This window comes from Capricornis sumatraensis, chromosome 8 (assembly GCF_032405125.1).
Source record: "Capricornis sumatraensis isolate serow.1 chromosome 8, serow.2, whole genome shotgun sequence".
Classification (NCBI taxonomy): Eukaryota; Metazoa; Chordata; class Mammalia; order Artiodactyla; family Bovidae; genus Capricornis; species Capricornis sumatraensis.
The window spans coordinates 105308411-105330344 of NC_091076.1; the positions used below are offsets into that span (position 1 = coordinate 105308411).

Below are 21934 nucleotides of genomic sequence, written 5' to 3' on the forward strand. Positions count from 1 at the left end.
ACTGTCATTCACTTGACCGTGGTTGAGTCACTTAACCTCTCGGAGTCTGCACAGGGGTGATCAGATAAGGTCATCTCCAAGGCTCTGGGCAGCTCTGTTCCCCTGAGGCAGGGGGAGGGAGGTGGCCTGAAGGCTCCCTCAAGGGGCAGGCCCACCCTTCTTTTGATGCTTTTATGAGCAGGCACTGTCTGTTCCTGAGAAACTACTCGGGGCCTTGTCTATTGGAAGATAGTTAGGTACACCAGTTGCCACTGACGACAGAGCTCTGAAGAGTTCTCTGGCCTGGGCGGTCTCTGGGTCCAGGATTAAAGGCCCCAGCAGGCCTGCGGCAGAGAACACACCGTCCAGGAGCCCGGAGCAGCCCTTGCGCCTGGGTGGGACAGCCAGCTGGGTGCCAGGCCAGCGCACAGTCGAGAGGCCCTCATTTAGGGCCCCGCTCTCCCGCACCCCCGCGCCCCCGCTCTCCCGCGCCCCCGCGTAAACAAGGTGCCATCACAAGTTCATATTTTATTTCCAATATGTCTGGAGCTTTGATTTTTGCATTTTTGTAAAAAAGTTTTCACTTGATTCATTGAAAGCCCTTTCGTGCTAAGCCCAAGCTGGGGCCTGGGCCAGGCCAGACCCTTGGCGGCCCTCTCGCTCCCACCCCAGAACCCCGTGCGGGGAGCGGGGTGGCCTCCCTCTTCCCACTCTGCCCTCCCACCCCTGCCGCATCTCTCTGTACAGAACAATGTTTAAAATGGAAGCTAAGACACAACATACATCAGACAGGCACGCACACACATGCACACGGGCGCCTGCTCCCCACTGGGGCAGGACGTCAGCTGCACTCAGAGAGCACCACGGAATGCATACGGAGCCCTGCCTGGCCAGGAGGGCAGAGCCGGGCCCTGCCTTGGTCCTCACGGTCCGCAGCTCCTCCCCGCCCACTGCCCTGCTAGCTGCCAGGGGGAGGGCTGTGCTGGGCTGGGGAGCAGCTAAGGGCCGCGGGGGGTGTGGAGAGGGCAGTGGCAGCCTCTAGGTGCCCCAGGGCCAGGGAGGCCGCTCCAGGAGCCCAGGGCTGCGGGAAGGGCTGGGGAAGACCCCGGCCTCAGGTACCTGAGGGGTAGAACGCCTGGGCTTTGCCCCTCGAGGAGCGTCAAGGGCCCAGGGTCGGGAGTGGGGCTGGCCCCACAGCTTTGGCCTGCCAGCCCAGACTAAATACACATTTGGTAAACCTAGGAGCTCGGCGGGCATGGACCCCCTTCTCAGCCTCACAGCTGGGAACCAGGGTTGCCCCTGGGTCCTCCACACTCTGGCGGTTGCCCTGGCCTGGGGAGGCGGGATGAACAGGGCCTGCCCTGAAGGCTTGTCTCCTCCCCTCGGCCCCCTCGAGCTTCCCACCCTGACCTGCTCAGGCCCCAGGAAAAAGTTAAAAATAGTTAGTTCCTACATAAAAAAGAGACAGAAACAAATTCCCTGCCAGAAGGCTGGTGGGAGAAGAGGGGACTTTGTCTCTGCAGCAGGAAAGGTAGGGAGCGGGCAGGGGGAGAACTGCAAAATAGTTTTTTTCTTTTAAAAAGTGCTTGGTAAGTCTGTTTTAAAGTGTGTGTCTATATCTATGTACAGATATACACACACTGTTCACACGCGGGCCGCCCACGCATACCTACACACGTACAGAAATGTATACATATACATAATCATATACATATACATACATACATACATACATACATACATATATATATATATATACTTTAAAAAGTCCTAGGTGAGAAGATCTGAGCCAGGCCGGGGCCGGGCCTGCAGGGTCACGACTGGAGGGAATGGGCCCGGCCCGGCTGGCAGACGGGGCACTCACTGCCCTCGGCACAGAGCTCACACAGCACGGCATGTTGGCACGGCAGCACCGCTCGGTTCTGCTCCTGACACTTAAGGCATTTCACCGACTGCATGTGGAATACGGCCTGCAGAGGAAGGGACACCACAGTCACTGGCCTGGCCCCTCATGGGACAAGGAGCTCCCTCAACTTTCACTCAGCCCCTTCGGGTGAGGAAACTGGGGCACAGAGCTCTAGAGCCTGCTCACAGCCCCCAAGAGGGCAGGGTCAGAGGCCAGGCTCATCGCCTTGAGGCACCCTATCTCTGCCTTCAATTGCCAGTGGGCCCAGCGGGCCCCGGTGGGGTGCGGGAAGGCCAGGGCTGCTCTGCAGCTCCCACAGGGTCAGGCCTTTCCTCGCACCGAGGCTTCCTGCCTCATCTTGTTAGATCTTGTAGTGACCCTAGGTCCCCCGTGAGAACTCTGGGGTCTGGAGAGGGTACCACTGGGCCTGAGGTGACAGGGCCACATGTGGGGCCTGGCTGCCCGAAGTCCAGTGAAGGGAAGGAAGCTCTTCCCTGCTAGGTCGTGCTCCTAGGACCCAGCAGGGTACTGAGGAATGCTGACAAGAGCCCCAGGGACCTAACATTCTGGAACGTCTGCTGGCGTGCAGAGCTCCCAGGAAGGGAAGTGGTCAGGATGAAGCCGAGGACGCAGGCGCACTACCGCAGCTCCGCTCAGGCCTGCCCTCCCAAGAGCGGGGTGGGCCCTGGCGCCCCTACCTCCACTCTCCCCTCCCCAGTGCGGGCGTCCTGGTTCAGCTCACCTGAGGCAGAAACTCTCAGGAGGAGGGTAGCCCACCCCGAGAGGCAGGGACCCATCCGAGTCCCAGCACTGGCCGAGGCCACTATGCAGCCTCACCCGTGCTCCCCAGGGTGCTGACCTTGTCCACTTGCTCCAGGTGAGCCCGCAGCCGCTTCTGGAGAGAGTGGAGGGTGGAGAGTGAGAGGGCCTCCAGGCCGGGGAAGGCGGGCAGGGCCTGTGGGTCGGGGCCCGAGTGCAGCCGCTCCAGCTCCTCCTGCAGCTTCTTCACCTGTACCTCCAGGGCATCCCGCTGCTCCCGGGCCAGCTCGCACTCTGCGCCCGCTGCGCTGGCCCGCTCCCCGGCCTCCTCTGCCTCCTTCTTCCAGGCATCACAAGCCTGTGGGCCCAACACGCAGCACCTTGTCACGATGGCCCGCTACCCTTCTCCCCTGCCCGAGAGTGCGTCTCTGGGGGCCCGTGGGGGCCACCGCGGCCGTGGGGCCTGCTGGGAGCTGGGGCAGGTGTGTCTGGGAAGGGGGGCAGGGAGGAGGGCTGATGCTGCCTGCAGAAAAGAGAAGTTTCAGGACCTGCGAGACCTTCTGTGGGCAGGGCAGGGGGCCAAGCCCAGTGGAGCAGGGGAGCGCCAGGCAGAGCTGGCCAGCACCTCGAGGGGCAAGCAGGCTGTGGCCCATCTCAGAACCCAGAACCCTGGACCCAGAGCTCAGGAGTCAGGACTTCTGGGGAGAAGCACGTGATACTATGAGACCAGACCAAACGAACAGCTTGGAGAGGGGATTCCAGGCCTGTGATACCAAACACCCCATGGTCCCAACTGACAAGGCAAGTTTTTCCATGGGGGAGAGAATAAACAGCCGCGTTTCTGCCCTGCTCTCCGGGACCCCTGGCTCCCCCAGCCCCTGCACCCACTCCATGTAAGACAGGCTCCGGCTGAATGCCTTGGGGCCTGGGGAAGACGGCTGGGCCTGGGAGCTCAGTACCTGCTTGGCCTGCTTCCAGGACTCCTCCCACCGCTTGATGGTGCCGTTGGCTTCATCCAGCTCCTGCCGAAGCCGGGCCAGCTCGGCAGCCCCCGGCCCTGACAGGAAGGCAGGGGAAGTGCCCGGGGAGAAGCTTCCAGAGGCAAAGTGCTCCCAGATGCTGCTGTTCATCCCATTCAGACCTGCCCCGGGAAGGGGAGGGCCATCAGCGCTCTGAAGGGCTTTGGGCCCGGGCCCTGTCAGCCCTGCCTGGGGGCTCCCGGGGGCTGTCTGTGCCAGGCTCCAGCAATGCCAGGCTGGGAACTTCACAGGGATGTGTAAGCACCACCTGTTACTTCTGCGTCTCAGCATCCCTGTCTGTAAAGCAGGGTTCCCCTCACTTGCCTCCCAGTGTGATTCAGGGAACTGGGGAGAACAGCCGGAGAGCGTGGTGATTTGTGATCCCAACTTCCAGGCTAGAGGAAGGGGAGCCTTCTCGTGATGTGAGGGCCCAGGAGGAGATTCAGGAAAGCAAGACATGGGTCAGAGCCTCAGATGATGGCAGGGCTGGAGCAAGAAGAGCTCAGGGAGCCCTGGGCCCAGCCCCCTTGTTTTACAACAAGGAAACGGAGATAAAACATGTTGCCAGGAACCACAGAAGAGTAAGCGGGAGAGCCAGTACAGTCAGGACGTCTGGCCGTGAAGGCCTGCGCTCTGTGACAGGCTAAGCCGTGTGCTCACCCAGTGCCCTCACCTGCTCAGCCCTCACCTGGCCACTTGGCGGGTGTCTGCTTAAACAGACTGGCTCCAAATCGGGAGAGGAGTACGTCAGAGCTATATGTTGTCACCCTGCTTATTTAACTTCTATGCATAGTACATCATGAGAAACGTTGGGCTGGATGAAGGACAAGCTGGAATCAAGACTGCCAGGAGAAATATCAACAACCTCAGATATGTAGATACTACCACCCTTATGGCAGAAAGTGAAGAGGAACTGAAGAGCCTCTTGATGAAAGTGAAAGAGGAGAGTGAAAAAGTTGGCTTAAAACTCAACATTCAGAAAACTAAGATCATGGCATCCGGTCCCATCATTTCATAGCAAATAGATGGGGAAACAGTAGAAACCGTGACAGACTTTATTTTTTTTGCTCCAAAATCACTGCAGATGGTGGCTGCAGCCATGAAATTAAAAGATGTGTGTTCCCTGAAAGAAAAGCTATGACAAACCTAGACAATATATTAAAAAACAGAGACATTACTTTGCCAACAAAGGTCCCTCTAGTCAAGGCTATGGTTTTTCCAGTAGTCATGTGTGGATGTGAGAGTTGGACTATAAAGAAAGCTGAGCGCCGAAGAACTGATGCTTTTGAACTGTGTTGTTGTTGAAGACTCTTGAGAGTCCCTTGGACTGCAAGGAGATCCAACTAGTCCATCCTAAAGGAAATCAGTCCTGAATATTCATTGGAAGGACTGATGTTAAAGCTGAAACTCTAATACTCTGGCCACCTGATGCGAAGAACTGACTCATTTGAAAAGACCCTGATGCTGGGAAAGACTGAGGGCAGGAGGAGAAGGGGGCGACAGAGGATGAGATGGCTGGATGGCATCATGGACTCAATGGACATGAGTTTGAGTGGCCTCCGGGAGTTGGTGATGGACAGGGAGGTCTGGCGTGCTGTGGTCCGTGGGGCACAGAGAGTCGGACACGACTGAGCGCCTGAGCTGACCTGAGCTGTGGTCCATGGGGCTGCAGAGTCGGACGTGCCTGAGCACCTGAGCTGCAGTCCGTGGGGTGCAGAGAGTCGGACGCACCTGAGCTGAGCTGAGCTGCGGTCCATGGGGTCGCAGAGTCGGACGCGCCTGAGCTGAGCTGAGCTGCTCATGCTGTGAGCCCCTGCTCTGTGGCCCCTGAGGTGCCCCACCTTCCGAGGGATACCTATACCCACTTCTGGCCACATTCTGCCCACACGCATCACTTTAATGACTTATTTCTTGCTCCTTTTCCCACTAATCCAGCCAGGATTTTCCAGAACCAAATGGATTTAAGTAAGTCTGTCTTCCAAGCAACACAAGCATGGCCATGTGACCAGTGTCATCCCATGTAGAGACACAAGGCCCTCGGCCCCATCCTGGAGGCAAGGCAATCCACCGCCTCTGTCCTCTCACTCAGGTGGTGTTTCCTCCAGGTTAGGTCCCCCCATTATTCTGAGTCACAGAGCCGGCCCTTTGCCTCCACACGAGTGAGGGTCTCTAAGTACGCTCTCATGGCTTGGCGCCTGTGCCTCCCCCAGCAGACCATGGCACCATGCCAGCAGGGATGCCTGAGCCCACACTGTATCATATACTTGCTCAGTTAACTACACGGGGAAGGAATGAATGAATGCGTGGCCAGTACAGTCAAGATGCCTCCAGAATGTGTGAGGCAAGTCAGAAAGACATAGCTCTAAGCCTCCAAAGCTGACGGCTCAACGTCATTCCTAAGTGTCTCCAGAGAGATCAGGGCAGAACCCACACCTGGTGGGAAAGTCAAAGCGCACCTCAGAGGCTCAGGCTCAGTGTGACCAGGACGGCCAGCACCCTCAGGGGCCTCAGGGTGGGGGGGTGTTTCTGGTCTCTGGGAATAGCTGCTGGAGGGGGAGTCAGAGCAGTCGTTGCTGGTGACCAAGAGGCACCGGGCTGGGCGTCGCGGGTTTGCGTCTGTTCCACAGTGAATGCTCACCAGGCCCCGCTCATACACACAGGTCCCCTCCTCGCCTTTCTAGCCCCTCTGCTCTGACCTGCCTTCCAGAGCCCCGGTCCTCACAGTTCCAATGGTGGGTTTGGCAAACAGCCTTTGGAGTTAGAGCTGCGTCTCCCTGGCGCTTCTGCTGGCCAGGAAGGCCACCCTGCGCTGGGGGTGAGCCTGTTCAACCTCTCCCTTGGCCTCCAGGAGCTCTGGGTGATGGGCAGAGCAACCACACTGGCACAAAGAGCAGACGGACGCCCTGGCAACTCTGAGGCCATGCTTCTCACTGTGTACTGGTCTGGCACCTGGCACTTCACTTGCATCATTTAAGCCTCAGCACCAGCTTACGAAGTGGTACTGCCATTATACCAACATGACAGAGGAAACTAAGGCAGAGAGGTTAAGTCACTTGTCCAGGTTCACACAGCTCAGAGCACTGTGGATAAGGGGCCTGACTCACCTCTGAGCCCAGATCCCCAGCTCTCACCTCCACTCTGTACTGCCTCCAGCCAGGACAGAATGCCCAAAGGCACTTTCCAAAAGCCCAGATTCCCGCCCCAGGCCTTAGGGAGCCATACTGGCTCTTACCCAAAGATCCATGGGATGCTGAGGTCCCCAGAAATGTGTTCTCTGACTGGCTCAGGTGGCCCTGCGGCTGCTGCAGGAAATGAGAGGAGAGGCTGACAGGAGGGGACGGGGACGCGGAGTGGAACGAAGCAGAGCTGCCCAAGGAGCCGGGGATGTTCACGGGCGCAGAGCTCTGCAGTAGACTGCCGCCTGCAACAGAGGCCAGGAGGGGGGCGGAGTGAGGGCTGGGTGGGCCATGCGGGGCCAGGCTGGACCCCAGGAGCCCGCCCCCACCCCTGCCCCCCACTGCCCAGTACCCATGGTGATGCTGCCTGGATGGGACACTGTGCTGTTGTCGAAGGTCTTCTCTAGGGCAGCCACCCCAAACTCGTTCAGGTCGAGGTCGTCCAGTGCGGACTCTGGAGGTAGAGTGAGAAGCGTATGAGCCGGCTGGCCTCCCGAGGGGCCACCCAGTCCCCAGGTTCCAGGCCCCGCCATCTGGACCCACCTGCCCTTAACTGCCTCTTCTCCTGGCCCTGCCTCATCTCAAGACTCCATGATGCCTGGGCTGCTCCTCCGCCCAGACCGACCCCTGGCCAAGTCCAGCTCCAGTGACTCTCCACTCTGAAGCTGTCTTTGCTGGCCCCAGGGGGAAACAAGTCCCTGCTGGCAGGCTTCCTCCCGAGCTCCCTGAGGGCAGGCAGGTCTCTGGACCCTCGGTGGCTAGTGCCTAGCAGTTGCCTAGCACCCATCCACTGGGCTCTGCGGAGCCAAACAGGGAGCGCAGGAAGGGCCTGTCTCATCTGTCACCCTAGTGCCCGTGAGGACCGGGCACCAAGCCTCACCCACACGTGCCTGCTAAGGAGAAGGTAGGAGCATCTAATGACCAGGTGCTCTGAGGACAGCTGGCAGGCTGTTCACAAGGACACCTGGCTGGGGCTGACTGACACCTGCGGTGGAATGAGACTGCACACCCCCACAGGGAGAGACCCCTCTTCCAACCTGTACAGGAGAGCACACGGAAGGGCTCATGCGCTTGAAAGCCATCTCGGCCCCGCGCCGTGGACACACGTTCCATCCAGGTCAAAGGACTCACAGCGCCCACTTTCTGATCTCCCAAGACCAATGTCTGAAGTGACCACCCTCACTCCAGAGACCCAGTATCCCTGACTACAGACCTGCTCCTAGACTCGCAACAGAAGTGGCCCAATTACCTATGACCGACTCTACCGTGTCGCTGGTGGGGTAGAAGGGCAGAGCATTTGCATTCATGCCAGGGACGCTGCTGGTGCCAGCGGGGCTAGGAGGAGTGGCTGCTAGGCTGGAGGTTATGCTGGAAGAGATGCTGGAGGTGAGGGGGCTGCCCACAGGGAGGACGCCCAGCATGTCCTGCAACGAGAGTGAAGAGAAGATGGGGTTGGACATCCATGGAGGCTGTGGCCAGGAGCTGGCGGCAGGGGCTGGCTGGGCAGATGGGAAGGATGCATCCCAGCTCTTGGCTTGTTCCCTCAACACCCTCCTGGGGGGCTGGAGAGGGAGACGTGTGGCCTGGAGACTGCAGGCCCCCTGACCCCTAAAACCCTGAAGTAGGGAAGGGGGAAGCGAGTTCAGTGCCAGTGGCTCAATCAGTTTTTTGACTAATGAATGAGTCCAGGTGGTGAGGGGCTCCAGGGCCTGACCCCCCCACGCCCTCTGGATTTGGGGGCCCACCTTAATCTTGCCCTCAGTCTGTAGAGAAAGTGATGCCCGGAGCTTCCTGAAGAAGCCTCCTGGGGTTCTGGGCCTGTCCTGTCTGCAGCAGGTGCCAGAAGGGGAAGGCGGGGGCTGAGGGCTCTATACCTGTTTGGGCTGAAGCAGAGGCTGCTCTTGATTCCTGGGCTCTAGTGAGTGGGGTTTTAACTTGGCCTGGGAGAAAAGTCAGGGAGCAGGAGATGAATGTGGTGCTAGGAGACCTCCTGAGCCCAAGAGTCCTCCCAAGCATCAGCTTGTGGAGGCTGCAGGAACTGGGGCAAGGAGGCGTGAGGCGCTGTTGTGTCGTCCCCCTTCACACACACGCACTCTCCTTCCCTCCCCTGGGGACGGAGGGGTGTTGCTCCTCCCCTCCCTGGTGACTCCAAGTCACACAGAAGCCCAGTTCCAGACCCCTCTTGTCCTGCTCCGCAAGGCCATACTGCTCCATCAAGGCAGCATGGGGCAGAGCAGAGACTGGATGCAGGGTCAGAAGACTGCGGTGGGAACCCCTAGCCCTCAGTCGATGGCTCTGATGCTGGGTGAGGTGCTTGCCTCTAACCTGCCTGTCTTCATCTGTAAGATGGGATGGCCTCACCCACTCTCTTAGTCTTTGAGAGGCTGGGATCATGGACTTTCTAATTCTGGGTCACGCTCCCCATAGCTGGGCCAGGACAACCCTCCAGGGCTTCTCTGGCCACAGGCAGAATGTGGCTAAACTCACTGGGCTGCCCCCGCATCCCTTACCTGGCATTTCAAATTTTTCAGGTACTCAGCTCCCACCTGGTCTTCCCTCTCGAAGCCAGGAGCCTTCTTATAGCTGCCAGGGGCAAGGCCAGACTCCCCAGGAAAGACAATGCCTTCCAGATTGGAGGGCTTCCGGATGGAGCCCGGTGGGGAGCCACAGAGATTAGACGGGCTGCCGAGGCTGCTGTTTCTACAGAGGAGCTGCAGCGAAGGAAGAAAGTGGGCCGATAAGCAGGATGCAGGTGGGGGCATGGCTACCCTCCATCCCCTTGTCGGAGGGAGAGTCTCCAGCAAGAGGCTCAGTTCCATTTCCATTTGCCAGGGAGAGCAACCAGCACCCAGGAACTCAGAACCTCATGAGGTGCTCTGTCCCTTCTACAGCTCTACCAAGGCTGATCGTAGGCTCTGGGGATACCACCCCAGCCATGATCAGCTTGTGACAGAACTCTGGAGCTTAAAGGGCAGAACCCCCTGGGCAGAGGCCATCTCCCCAAGCACAGAGCAAGAGAGGCAGATGCTGGCTCTGGGCAGGAATGGTGCCCCCACCCTCACCCCCAGACAGGCACGTACAGCACTGAGGTCAGGGGCGTGCGGGCTGGAGGGGCTCACGGGCACTGAGTCTCCAGCAGCAGACGGCATGTACAAGACGGGGCCTGGCTGGGTGGGGCTGGACACAGCTGAGGAAGGCTGCAGGTCGTCACTGAGGGGGGGCTCTGCAAGAAACGGGGCAGGGTGTCAACCGGCCCCTGAGCCAGCTCCGGCCCTCCAGAACCGCATCCAGGTCCCTTTAAAGGAGACCACACAGCCCCGTGTGTGAAGGGAAGGCGCCTCCTTGTTTCTCTCATCACACACCGCACTGTGCACTTACTACGTGCCAGGCAATCTGCATGATTCGTGAATCTTCACAATGACTGGAAGATAGGAGTAGTATCCTGGTCTCCATTTTACAGATAAGGAAACAGACTCAGACTGTTTAGGTAAATCTCTCAAGGTGGCTGAGCTGGAAACAGAAGAACTGGGATTTGAACCCCAATCCACACAACTACAAAGCTTGGGCCATTCATCAGCTCTCCGTGCTGCCTTAGCCAGGCCCACCTCTGAGCCCAGTGTATGCTTCCCCCTTACTGGGCCTGCAATTTCTTCTTCACTCTAATCCCTGAGACAAGGCCTAAGGCTAGGAAGGGGTTAAGAACAGCCAGCAGTGGTCTGGGGTGGACAACGGCAGGAACTCAAGCCTGTCTCTGAGATGGGCAGGGCAGTGTGGAGCTGCACTGAGCAATACGGCAGCCGAGAACCACAGGCCACGGCTGAGACCAGAACGTGGCTGGTCTGGACTGGACTGTGCTGTAGCTATTCAAGCACACACTGGCTTTCAAAGACTTGGTTTGGGGAAAAAAAAAAACCTTGATTTTATATTGATTATATTTTAAATTATTTTATGTTGGGTTAAATAAAAATATACTAAAAACTAATTTAAAACTATTTCTTTTTTTAGGTGAGGTTCCTTGAAAACCTGCAATGACGCAGGGCTGCATTAGGTTTCACTTGGACAGCTCTGCTCTCAGCAGGGCGGAGTGCCGTGTTCCATCAGTGGTGTCCGCCAACGGGAGAGGCACAGTGGCCGCCCGGGCTCTGCCTGGGACTCTTGAGCGCGCCACCAGGGGCACAGTCCCTGCAGTCTCACCACCCTGGAAGCTCTGGGTTTCGAGCCAGCTCCAGAGAGGTGGGGTGGGGCGGTGGGGGAATGGAACTCCCAGTGTGGGCAGGGCCCACTGCTGGCTGACAGAATGAGCTTCGGGGAAGGGGAGCAGGGCAAGGGAGTGGGCCCTGCCCCAGGGCAGCGAGAAGAGCGTACGTTCTACATGGGCGAAGGCGCAGAAGGGTCCTCGGGGACAGCTGCCCGACTGCTGCATGTCGTTGCACTTGGTGGATTTATAGATCTGGAGGGCAGAGCAGAAGAGAGGCAGGTCAGGCCTGGGCAGAGATGGACGGCAGCCGGGGTGCCTTCAGCAGGGCTGGGTTAGAAGTCTCTTCTTTCTCCTCCCCACTCGAGGCCACTTGCCTAAGTCTCTCCCTACCAATTCCTCGCTCAAGACAGAGTGAGCAGACACGGCCACCCCCACACCGGGGACCACCTCCCTTCCTGGGTCACACGTCCAGCCAGCCCCGACCCAGCTCTCACAGAGGGATCTTCCCCACTCATGATCTTGGTCAGGGCTATGACTTTCCCACGTGCCTCTGGGCATTAAGGGGGCCACGTTCATAGGACAACCGCCCCTCAAAGAATTCCCGGCTCCAAGGCCCACCTCGGGGTGGAACTGCTGCTCCGTGCGTGTGTGGCAGTACTGGCAAGAGTCTCCGTTCTCACACTTGCCAGGGTCTCCCCACTCGTCCCCGTGCTTTACGTTTGGACATGGAGATGACCTGGTTCAAAACAGGGTGCGTCAGAAGGATGCAGACTGGACCTGGGGAATGCTACCGAGATCGCAGCTCAGGGTCCCTGTTAGGTCTCCTGGCTTTGCAAAGCCAGGCTCAGAAACAGGGGAGATCACTGTAGAGTGAGCACATTACTCGGGCCAGAAGCCAGGCTTTGCTTTGCTGCCCAGCCTGGCTACATCACCAGAAGGACACTGTTTTCTTCCCTTCAGCCAAGTCCTCCCCTCCCCCAGCACTGTGCCGCAAAAGGAGAGCCAGGCGGCAGCCACATCCTGGCTTGGCCCTGAAGACACCCTTCTGGGTCAGAACTAGAGGGGTTTCTAGTGAAAAGATCCTCATTTCACGCCCAAGGATCGTTCAGCTCTCCTAACCATTCCCCTCCCCTGTGGGGGGAAGGGCTGGCCTCCCTGCCCCCACCCCGGGAGCACAGTGGAAGCAGCCTCGGCCCTGATCTGTCACCTACCACCCTCCTCCCACGGCTGGCCTGCTGGTGCCAAAGGACCTGTATTTGTGTTTCCGGGGGCTCCGCCGCCGGTCCTTGCTGTTGTGGTAGTAGGGGCAGGCGTAACCCTGACGGCACAGCCGCGGGGGCTTCTTACATGGCTCCGTCTTATAGTTCCCCAGCACGTAAGCGGTCTCTGCACGGGGGGCAGAGGCAGGGGTCAGGTGGGCAGGGTGGAGGCAGGGAAAGGAGAAGCTATTGGGAAAGGTCCAGGAGCCAAGATTTTGGTGACAGGAATGAGCAAGGTCCCCTCCTTGTGGGCCAACACGAAGTCTGTGACCCAGGAGAGAGGTAAAGAGGACACCACCATCCCTCACTAAAGAAGCTCACAGGTCAGAGTAAACAGGGAGTCCTCGGCAGGGCTGAGAATACACCTACTCATGTACATGCTCAGCCAACGTGTGTGTGAAAGCCCCTGAAGGTAGTTAGGGAGCACCAGGCTCCTCTGTCCATGGAATTCTCTAGGCAACAATACTGGGGTGGGTTGCCATTCCCTTCTCCAGGGGATCTTGCTGACCCAGGATCTCCCTGAGCCAGGTCTCCTGCATTGTAGGCAGTTTCTTTACCGTCTGAACCACCAGGGAAACCCCTAACACTTTGGGATGACAGGACCAGGGTCAGGGGTGGCCCTGCAGGACTGAGCTGAGGTAGCTGGTGTGAGGTGGGGGGAGGGGCACAGGCCTCCCAGGAGAGGTGGTGGTTTGGGGAGAAGGCCGTGGGTAGTGCTCAGGGAGGCTATGGGGAGGACAGGGGAGAGGACAGGCAGCTGGTGGCAGGGGTGTGGCCAGCCGTGTGGCCACCCTTACCTTGCCACCGCGGCTCCTCACTGAGGATTTTTTCTATCATGGCGTGGCTCGCGGCCCCAGCTGACTGGCCTTCCATGCTGCCCTCTACTGTGGTCTGGCCGTTCTGCAAGGCCTCCATTGCCTGGAGCTCCCTGCGGGGAGAGCAGTGGAGGAGAGACAGAGCAGGGAGGGAGCATGAGGAGGAAGGCAGTGGAGTGCCAGCTCTGCACTCCAGCTGCGGTCCTGCCCAGGGCCCTCAGCCCGGCATGGCCCTCAGCCCACCTGATGTCGTAGACAGGGGAGCGGAGGTCATGGGGCCCGTGAGCGAAAGCGCAGTGCAGACCGTTTCTCGCGCAGTTGCCCTTTGCGTCAGTCTCGTGGATGCAGATCCCCGTCTTGTAGTAGCGGAGGTGGTAGCGGCGCTCCGTGTCCCCCGTGGTCCTGTGCAGGAACGGGCACCTGGGACACAGCGGGGCTGCACGTCACTCCGCTTCCCCCGCTGCAGCGGGCTCCCAGCCCCGCCCTTTCCTTGCCCGTGGAAGGCTCTTCATGACCCGGAGGAGGCACTGATGTGGGTTGAGCAAACAAGCAAGCGACAAGTCCTGCTGTGGAACAGAGCCACCCTCCCGCTGCTAGTGGGGGCCGCAGCCCCAAGTGGCACCTCATGAGGCCTGGCGTTCCACGTCAACTTCTCAAAGGCTACTCAGTTGGGGCCCTGGGCTGTCCTGAAAAGAAGCTTCCTGGGGGCACTCTTGGGAGAACACATGCTGCCCAGGTCAAGGGTCTTCAGAGAAGCACACCGCCTTGAGCTCTGGGTGCTACATTAGGCTGGGGGTGGGATAAGCAAGCCTCTGACCCCTGAGAGAATGGGGAGGGCTGGTGCGAGACGGCCAGTGAGGCGCACCCACAAAACCCCCAGGATGGCCCCCATCACCACCTCTGCATGGGGGAAGCACACATTAGGAAGGATCACAGCACGTGCCCTGAGGCCCTCCCAGGTTTGCCACCTCCTTATGCTTGTCGTTTGTTATGCCGTCTCTTCACAGAGCTCTGTGGCAAAATATTTTGTTGTTCTTTTAGTCGCTCAGTCATGTTCGACTCTTTGCAATCCCATGGACTGCAGCCAGGCTCCTCTGTCCATGGGATTTCCCAGGCAAGAATACTGGAGTGGGTAGCCACTCCCTTCTCCAGCGGATCTTCCTGACCCAGGGATCGAACCCGCATCTCCTGGATTGCAGGCAGATTCTTTACCACTGAGCCACTGGAGGAAGCCCTGGCAAAATATTCAGAGTCAGCAAAAAGGGGAACTGGAGAGGCTCTGTGTAAACGGCTGTGGTGGTAACTGTGCAGGCTGAGGACGGGGTCCTGTGAGCTGCAGGGGAGCAGGACAGGAGGCCCAGGAAGCCACTTGGCTCAGGCATGGCCTTCAGGCTTAGGAGAAGAAAGGCCTACGCACGGCCTCCCAAAAGTGGAGAAAGGAAAAGGGGCTTCCCCTGGGGGACGGCAGGCTCTGAGCCCAGGTCCAGGTCACAGGAAAGTGGGCCAGGCTGCAGCAGTCCCCCGAAGGCAGCCTCTGGCCCAGGAGACGGGCTCCTCGGAGGGCAGGCGGCCGGCACTCACTCGTCGCCTTCCGGGCAGAGGCCCGTGGCCTCGTCGTACTTGGTGCAGTAGACGTCGGGGCTGTAGTTGAAGGTGCCGTCCCGACGGCGGATGGACCGGCGGCGACGTTGGTTCACGAAATGCCAGTGGAAGCAGGTGTAGGGCCGGTGCTGAGTGCATTTGTGCTGCACAAATAGCGGGCACTGCTCAGTGCGGAACTCCTTCAGGTACCTGCAGAGGGAGCCCCCAGTTAGCAGGCCAGGAGCGCGGTCGTGGCCCTTGCTTCCCAGCAAGATGTGGGCCACCCAGTCCCCCAAGGGCCCTACTCTGCGGGGCCAGTTCCACTGAGACACCAGAGAAGACCAGGCTGAAGGCAGGACCTTAGCGTGAGGATCCTTCCTGACATGCAGGTCCCTTGCCAGCCTGCAGGGCAGAACCACAGATGCCCTCCCCGGTCAGCTGCCTCCCATGGTGACCAGGGGAGGGCTTCCTCAGTGGCCGAGTACAACCGAGGTTTCCTAGGCCAAACCACTGATCGCAGGGGAAAGGCTGCAAACAGGAGCTTGAGGGCCCTCTCTGCAGGGTCCTGCAGGGTCTCCGCTGTCTAGATCTGCCTGCCAGGCAGGAGGCCTCGCTCATTCCAGGAGCAGGGATGGGCGCCGGACTGAGCACCAGGAAGGCTGCTGCTTTGGAGCTGAAAACCTAGGTCACCAGGTGTCCCTTCAGACCCGTCCCAGGTAGCCACTGTCCTCTCTGCCAAGCTCTTCCCATAGACATTTCCTAAAGCATCACCCAAACGTCTGTGAAGCTCATGTTAGAAGCATCTGAAGCCACTCCCTCTTGGCCATGCCTCAGGAACGACCACCTGCAGGACTGAGGTATTCTATTTCCATCCTGACTCACCCCGGCTTGGGGGCTGTCCTTCTGGCCTCATTCCACCCTGTGTCTCTCCTTTGCTCTGCATCTAATAACCAAGACAACTCCAAGCCCCACCTGCCATCACCACCAGCGCAGGGCCCGACCCCCTTACAGAACCGTACCACCCATCTGTGTTTCGTTCACTTTGTGTCCTGGTGAAGTGTTTCTTCGATTCATCCCCCAACCCCCACCCCCCACACACACTGGGGGACAGGCAGGCAGGCCAATTCTTATTCAAGTCCTAACAACGCAGGCGACAAATGGCTTGATAGAGGGCGTTTGATGCCACTGAGGATGGTTCTAGAAGGTACAAAAGGTTGTGGGCAGAAGGGAGCAGGGGGGCCAACTGACCTGGAGCCTCTGTCCAGACTACAAGCTCCACCTGGAGCTGGGAGGCCTGGGACACAGGGAAGCAGGCCCAGGCCTTGTCTGGTTCATGCCGGGGTGCTAAGGGCCCTGCCAGCCTGGGCGCTCAGGGCCCTGCCAGCCTGGGCACATTGAAGGTGTGAGGACAGGGCCGAGACCTTCCAGACAGGTTTTCTTTGATGCTAATTAAAGTGCTGAAAAATGCCCCCGGCCAAGGGGAATTCCCTGGCAGTCCAGCGGTTGGGACTGCACACTTTTGCTGCCGAGGGCCTGGGTTCAATGCCTGGCTGGGGAACTGAGATCCTGGAACCCATGTAACGTGGCCCAAAAAAAAAAAAAAAAAAAAATCCTCCCAGCCCTGAAGTGTGGAGAAGTGTCCAGGCTTCCGCGCTGGGCGGGGGGAAAGCTGGAGGTGGGTGCTCCCTAAAGATCACAGAGAGGTGTTTAAGGGGCAGTAACGCTTTCAAATAGTGTCCTATTCAGTCAGCATCTGTTTGCTGAGCACCTACTAGGTACAGGTGCGGCAGTGAGCACTGAGGAACTGAGGTAGCAGGTCCTTACCCCCAAGAAGCCTGCATCATCACGGAGACACACCAGGGACAGGTGCAGTCAACTGCGGCAAACGCTGTAAGGACGGCCTGCTGTGGGTTCCTCGGGAACCCAGAAGGATCCTTGGCCCAGGTTGGCAGAGAGAAATGGGACAGGGGAGGAGAGGCACTTGTGGGTGGAGAATGTAGGAGGGTGTTTTAGGCAAAGGAAACAGTATGAGCTTAGAAACAGCTGTTGTTCAATTGCTCTGTCGTGTCCGACTCTTCGTGACCCCGTGACTGCAGCATCATCCCCAGCTTCCCTGTCCTTCACTATCTCCCAGAGTTGGCTCAAACTCATGTCCATTGAGTCAGTGATGTCATCCAACCATCTCATCCTCTGTTATCCCCTTCTCCTCCCGCCTTCAATCTTTCCCGGCATCTGGGTCTTTTCTAATGAGTTGGCTCTTCACATCAGATGGCTAAAGTATTGGAGATTCAGCATTAGCATCAATCCTTGCAATGAATATTCAGGGTTCATTTCCTTTAGCACTGACTGGTTTGATCTCCTTGCAGTCCAAGGGACTATCAAGAGTCTTCTTCAACACCACAGTTCAAAAGCATCAGTTCTTCGGCCCTCAGCCCTCTTAGAAACAGTATGTGGAGGTGAAGAGCTCCAAGTGCCTTTGTGGAATGTGAGTAGGGTAGAACTCCAAAAGGGAAGTGATGAGGAAGTGAGGTGTGAGAGGGGCCAAATTTTAGGTACGGCATCTCCAGGCTGCAGGTATATTCTGAGACACCAGGCTGAACCCTGCAAGGCTCCCTAGGGCCTCTCTCACCCTCTTTGGCACTGGAACTCAAGGTGTTTCTCCCCGTCTGATTATAGACAGAACTCTGCCCTGCGTGCTGTACACAGGGACCAAACCCTGGCACTGAGCTGGGACACTAACCCCTCAAACGGCTGGACTGACCTCTCTCAGGCAGCACATACTCTACCTGACTCCCAGCCCACAGAAGACTCATTCGGGAGATAACAGGTAGGGAACAGGGGTGGAGGAAACTGAACCCAGGGCCAGAGAAGGGTGAGAAGTAGTCAGGATTGGCAGATTAATTACAGAAAATCCAGTTACACTGGAATTTGATAAATCAAATACTTCATGGGACATGCTTGTACTAAAAAATGGTCCATTATCTGAAATTTCAATCTATCAGGCATCCTGCATTTTTCTTTGCTAAATCTAGTGACCCTAAGAGTGGCACCTATCTGCTTAGTATCGGAGCCTCAGTAGAAACCCAAGGAGGCTGTCCAGAGAACTGCCTGTCCTTTTGAAGAAAGAGGTCCTGGCAAGCCTGCTTCCGTGGGGCAGCGTGTCCACAGTGCTGCGTGCAGATGCTGGGGTTCCAAAGGGCTCCAGCTGGCAGGGATGCCCCGCAGAACACACGTGGAGGCAGCAGATTACCTCATCTGACGCTTCTTCATCTCCATCACCACCGCCGTGGGGCAGACACTCAAGACCTTTTAATAAAAGGGCCCCTTGCATCTGGCCTCCCGTGTCCAGGGGATGCTGCACTGCACCCATCATTCCTCCCAGAGCCCAAACGGGATTACTTTCTTAAAAGCCTTTAGCTTCCACCAGTAGCCACTGATAAAAACCAACTATTTGGCCTGGCATTTCAAGCCCTACACATCTGGCCCAGTGTACTTTTCCAGCTTCCTTTCTCTTGATTCCAGTAACTCTGGAGTCCTTGGTGTCTTGCAAAGAGATCTTTAACTTCCATGCCTTTGCACCTATCCCCTCCCTCACCTGGAAAAATCTTTTAAGGCTGAATTTAAAGGTAATGAACCTTCTGATGCCATCACCTCCATGAAGTTTTCCTTCACCTCTACCTACCCTCCCCCTCATGCCCTTGTCCCCAGTTAAGTTATCATCTCTAAGTTTTTATGGCACTTTCTCTAGACACTTCTTACAGTCCTTATCCTACATTGCATATTAATAATGTGTACATTTTCCTCTGTTACTAGATTATAAAGTCTTTATAGCAAGCATGTAAGAACTCACTACAGTAACAAAGTTTGTTGAATGAATATAACAAGAAATAAAAAGTCGCACAAGGGGCAAAGTCCACAAAGTAATACCAAGAGTTTTATGATGCCTCCAGCAGGCAGATACTGAGAGCTACAAGCCCCTGTGAAAAGGATCACAGTGCAGGAAATTTGTAACTCACGGGATAGGGCAGACTGTCCTGCATAAAAGCCTCTTGTGAGAAGAGGGGCCAAATGACCAAATCCAGGCAGGCAGAGTACCCACTGTCAATCAACCATAATTAATGAGAAAAATTTCTAAACTTCTGCTAACAGAACTGTACCATCCACCACCTGGGAACCAAACTGTTTAGTGAGAACTTCCCGGCTCCCCTCCAACCTTGTGCTAACCGGCAATGCAGTGTCCAGACAGCAGAGAGAAACCCACTCAGAAGTCACTTTCATGGATTGAAATGAAACAAATTTTCAGAAGAAATCCACAATTTTCTCCTTTAAGCTCCAACCCATCTTGGCCACAGAGCTCAATTTTTCCCACACTACCTCCAGGGAGCACCCCGCTCAAGGATAAATGTCAATGAACACACACTAGCTGCAAACTGCAAGGCCTCGGTGACCCACTGTGGCCAGGATGAGCTGAGAAACTACCAAGAAAAAAGAAAAAAAAAGAAACCACCCAGGCCCTGAGTAAATAGGAGCTGATGGAGACAGCCACAGCTTCGCCCAGCAGAAGCATCAAGCAAGGTTAGAGGACACCGCAGCCGCCAGGGGCTCACCTTGACCGAGGAGCAGTGCCGGTACGCGTGCCCCGCTAGGGGCTGACTGTCCATCAAAGCCATTGCTCATTCCTGTTTAGGGTATCATATTAGTTATCCTCTAAATGGTTTACTTATAAAAGTAAAAGATCATTGTGAAAGTAACATGTCCACTTACAAATTTTAAATCCAGAAAAGGGCAAAATTATCCTAAGTTCCACCACAAATAATGCTAGACTTCTGGTAAATTTTCTCCCAGTATTTTTACACAAATATAATCATAGGTATCAAAGTACTAAATTGCTTTATAAAACTAATACCTTTCCCTAAAAACTTTAAAAATCAAATACATGCAAATATCTTGTTTTTAAAAAATCAAATACTTTTAATATTTACTGGATTATTTTTATTTTCCAAAGTTCTAAAAAAAATGACAAAAATCTGCCTACTTGATATCTAAATTCACTCACTTGGCCCATTAACCCAACAGTGATAACACATAGGGGATTAACAATAAATTCAGTAAATTACATCATTCTTAAGTAGGTGTGAAAAGAAGTGCTAACTGCTACCAGCTCAATTTCCAGCTAAACTTTTTATTAATTTATTATTTTTGGTCACACGGTGCAGCTTGAGGGATCTCAGCTCCAAGGACCAGGGATGAAACCCGCACCCTTGGCAGTGCTTTAAAGCAGAGTTCTACCGCCAGGAATTCCAACTAAATCGAATTTCAAGCTGTCTCATCCATTTAGGTTTTTCACTCTTCTGGGGAGGAGTGTGAGAAGAATCTGGATAAACAGAAAAGTACTAGAGATGACTGTTAGAAAAACTATGTAAATTTGGAGGCAACAGGCAAGCAGCAGCTGGTGTCTCAATCCATATCTAGCTCCCCACTGCTCCAAGAAAAGCGTCTGGCATGGCCTCACTCTGCCAACCCTGCAGCCAGGGACCCACTCCCCCCACCAGCAGGCTGACCTCCACAGCAGGGTCAGCAAACTTTTCTGCCAAGGACCATACAGTAAGTAGTTTAGACTCTGAGGGCTAAGAGCCAAAACTGAGGATATTATGTAGGTACTTACACAACAAGAGAAAAAACAAATAAAATTTTTATTGTTGAAGATAAATAACTGGCCACAATTTTTGGTAATTCAGGTCTACTAATAAGAACGGGCTTGTGGGACAAGTATAACATTTGCAAAGTTGGGGGTCCCCTGCATCCAAACTTGGTTACAAATGTTCATCTGTTAATACTGACTCTGTAACAGGATTTGACCGATTTCACTTTCGGAAATGTCTGTTCAAATAGACAGGTCCTGCCAAATGCTGTTATCATTCTACAAGCATGACTTTAACTGAGCATATATTAGTTTTGGAAGACATTTATAGAATTGTATTAGTGCCCTGATACTTTTCTCTTAATCACTTTCATCTGAAGGTTTGGTGTAAACTCCTTATTTGCAAATATTTTGAAATATGGAGATTTCCTTTGTATTCCTATCGAGATGCAAACTCACTGCTCAAACGGTAATTTGTGTTCAGCAATTATATCCATGGTAAATCTGTTTAGGAATAGAGGTCTCACCTTTAACTTTTAGCAGCAGAGACAGTGTATAAGGCAGCTTGACTTATGATTCAAATGTTAGTTGTCAAAACGACTTTCAGTTCAGTTCAGTTCAGTCGCTCAGTCGTGTCCGACTCTTAAAGTTTGCATATGTGATGTTTTTCCTTGTAATTTTAGAATGAATTAGGAAAAATCATCAAGTCTGCAGCCAAAGCTAATTTCCAAAGCCATTCAGCGTTTAGTAATAGTGGCTGAAAATGGTTGCTCTTTCAGAAAAATTTCAATCTTGGCCCTTAATTCAAAAAACAAGAGAATTTTACCACTGCTAAGCTATCAAATGGTTGTGTAGTAGGGCATGTCAGAATATTCCGCTTTTATTTCTGATAAAAATTCATGGAACTGAGGATGGTTAAATCCCACAAGAGGGAGTGAAGTTCATCACTGATCCTAGCATTTCAATAGCTCATGACAGATTAAATCATTTTCTGCTCTGCACATATTCCAACCATCATTTGTTGTGACAGATATTAACAGATTATACTTCAGGTTGTACTGAATTAGTATTTTCCTGTCTTTTTTGAAAATATTCTCAGCTGCAGCTGTTTTAAGTAGACTATTCAAAGAGGCTACTTCTTCAGTCACTTCACACATGGCATTGACTCCATGAATAAAACAACTGAACAGCTTCTGTTGACTCATCAAGAGCCAAGAAAAACTACACAAAATCATTTGCCTTGTTTTTAATTGACTATTGATGTAGCTCCCATTGACCTCAGCATTTTGAGAAATTGTTCTTGCTGAACGGCTAACGCTCTTTTAAACAAATGCTCTGGACATATTTCTTCAGTTCCTGCATCAAATGCAACTTAATTAATTCAATATCAGTATGGCTTCCCTTGCCTGGTTAACAAATGAGGCCTCATTTTCAGTTGTAACCTCATTTTCATTTTTGTGAAGAAATTCTGTTGTAACAAAACAGTCTCTTTAAAATTTTAATTCTTCTGACAGTTGCCTTCCTATGAGTTGGGAATATTGTGACAACTGTGTAGTCTGGGAATGCTGATGGACTCTTCCAGCACAGCTTTTTAATTACAG

General features: G+C 54.9%; 1 protein-coding gene across 1 annotated transcript in view; it reads right to left on the bottom strand.

Annotated features, from left to right (window-relative positions):
- Window positions 1–912: 912 nt before the first annotated feature.
- The window catches only part of UNK (unk zinc finger), a 31872-nt gene continuing 10850 nt past the window's right edge, over window positions 913–21934 (bottom strand). Inside the window, exons 2-16 of the mRNA XM_068977550.1 lie at window positions 14693–14902; window positions 13355–13531; window positions 13094–13224; window positions 12288–12423; window positions 11656–11773; window positions 11205–11289; window positions 9920–10062; window positions 9350–9550; window positions 8714–8779; window positions 8089–8263; window positions 7192–7293; window positions 6896–7084; window positions 3604–3785; window positions 2745–3002; window positions 913–1949 (exon numbers count right to left, since the gene is read on the bottom strand). Of these exons, the coding sequence (XP_068833651.1) occupies window positions 1794–1949; window positions 2745–3002; window positions 3604–3785; window positions 6896–7084; window positions 7192–7293; window positions 8089–8263; window positions 8714–8779; window positions 9350–9550; window positions 9920–10062; window positions 11205–11289; window positions 11656–11773; window positions 12288–12423; window positions 13094–13224; window positions 13355–13531; window positions 14693–14902 (2329 nt within the window). The 3' untranslated portion in view covers window positions 913–1793. The remainder of the gene's footprint in view (window positions 1950–2744; window positions 3003–3603; window positions 3786–6895; window positions 7085–7191; window positions 7294–8088; window positions 8264–8713; window positions 8780–9349; window positions 9551–9919; window positions 10063–11204; window positions 11290–11655; window positions 11774–12287; window positions 12424–13093; window positions 13225–13354; window positions 13532–14692; window positions 14903–21934) is intronic.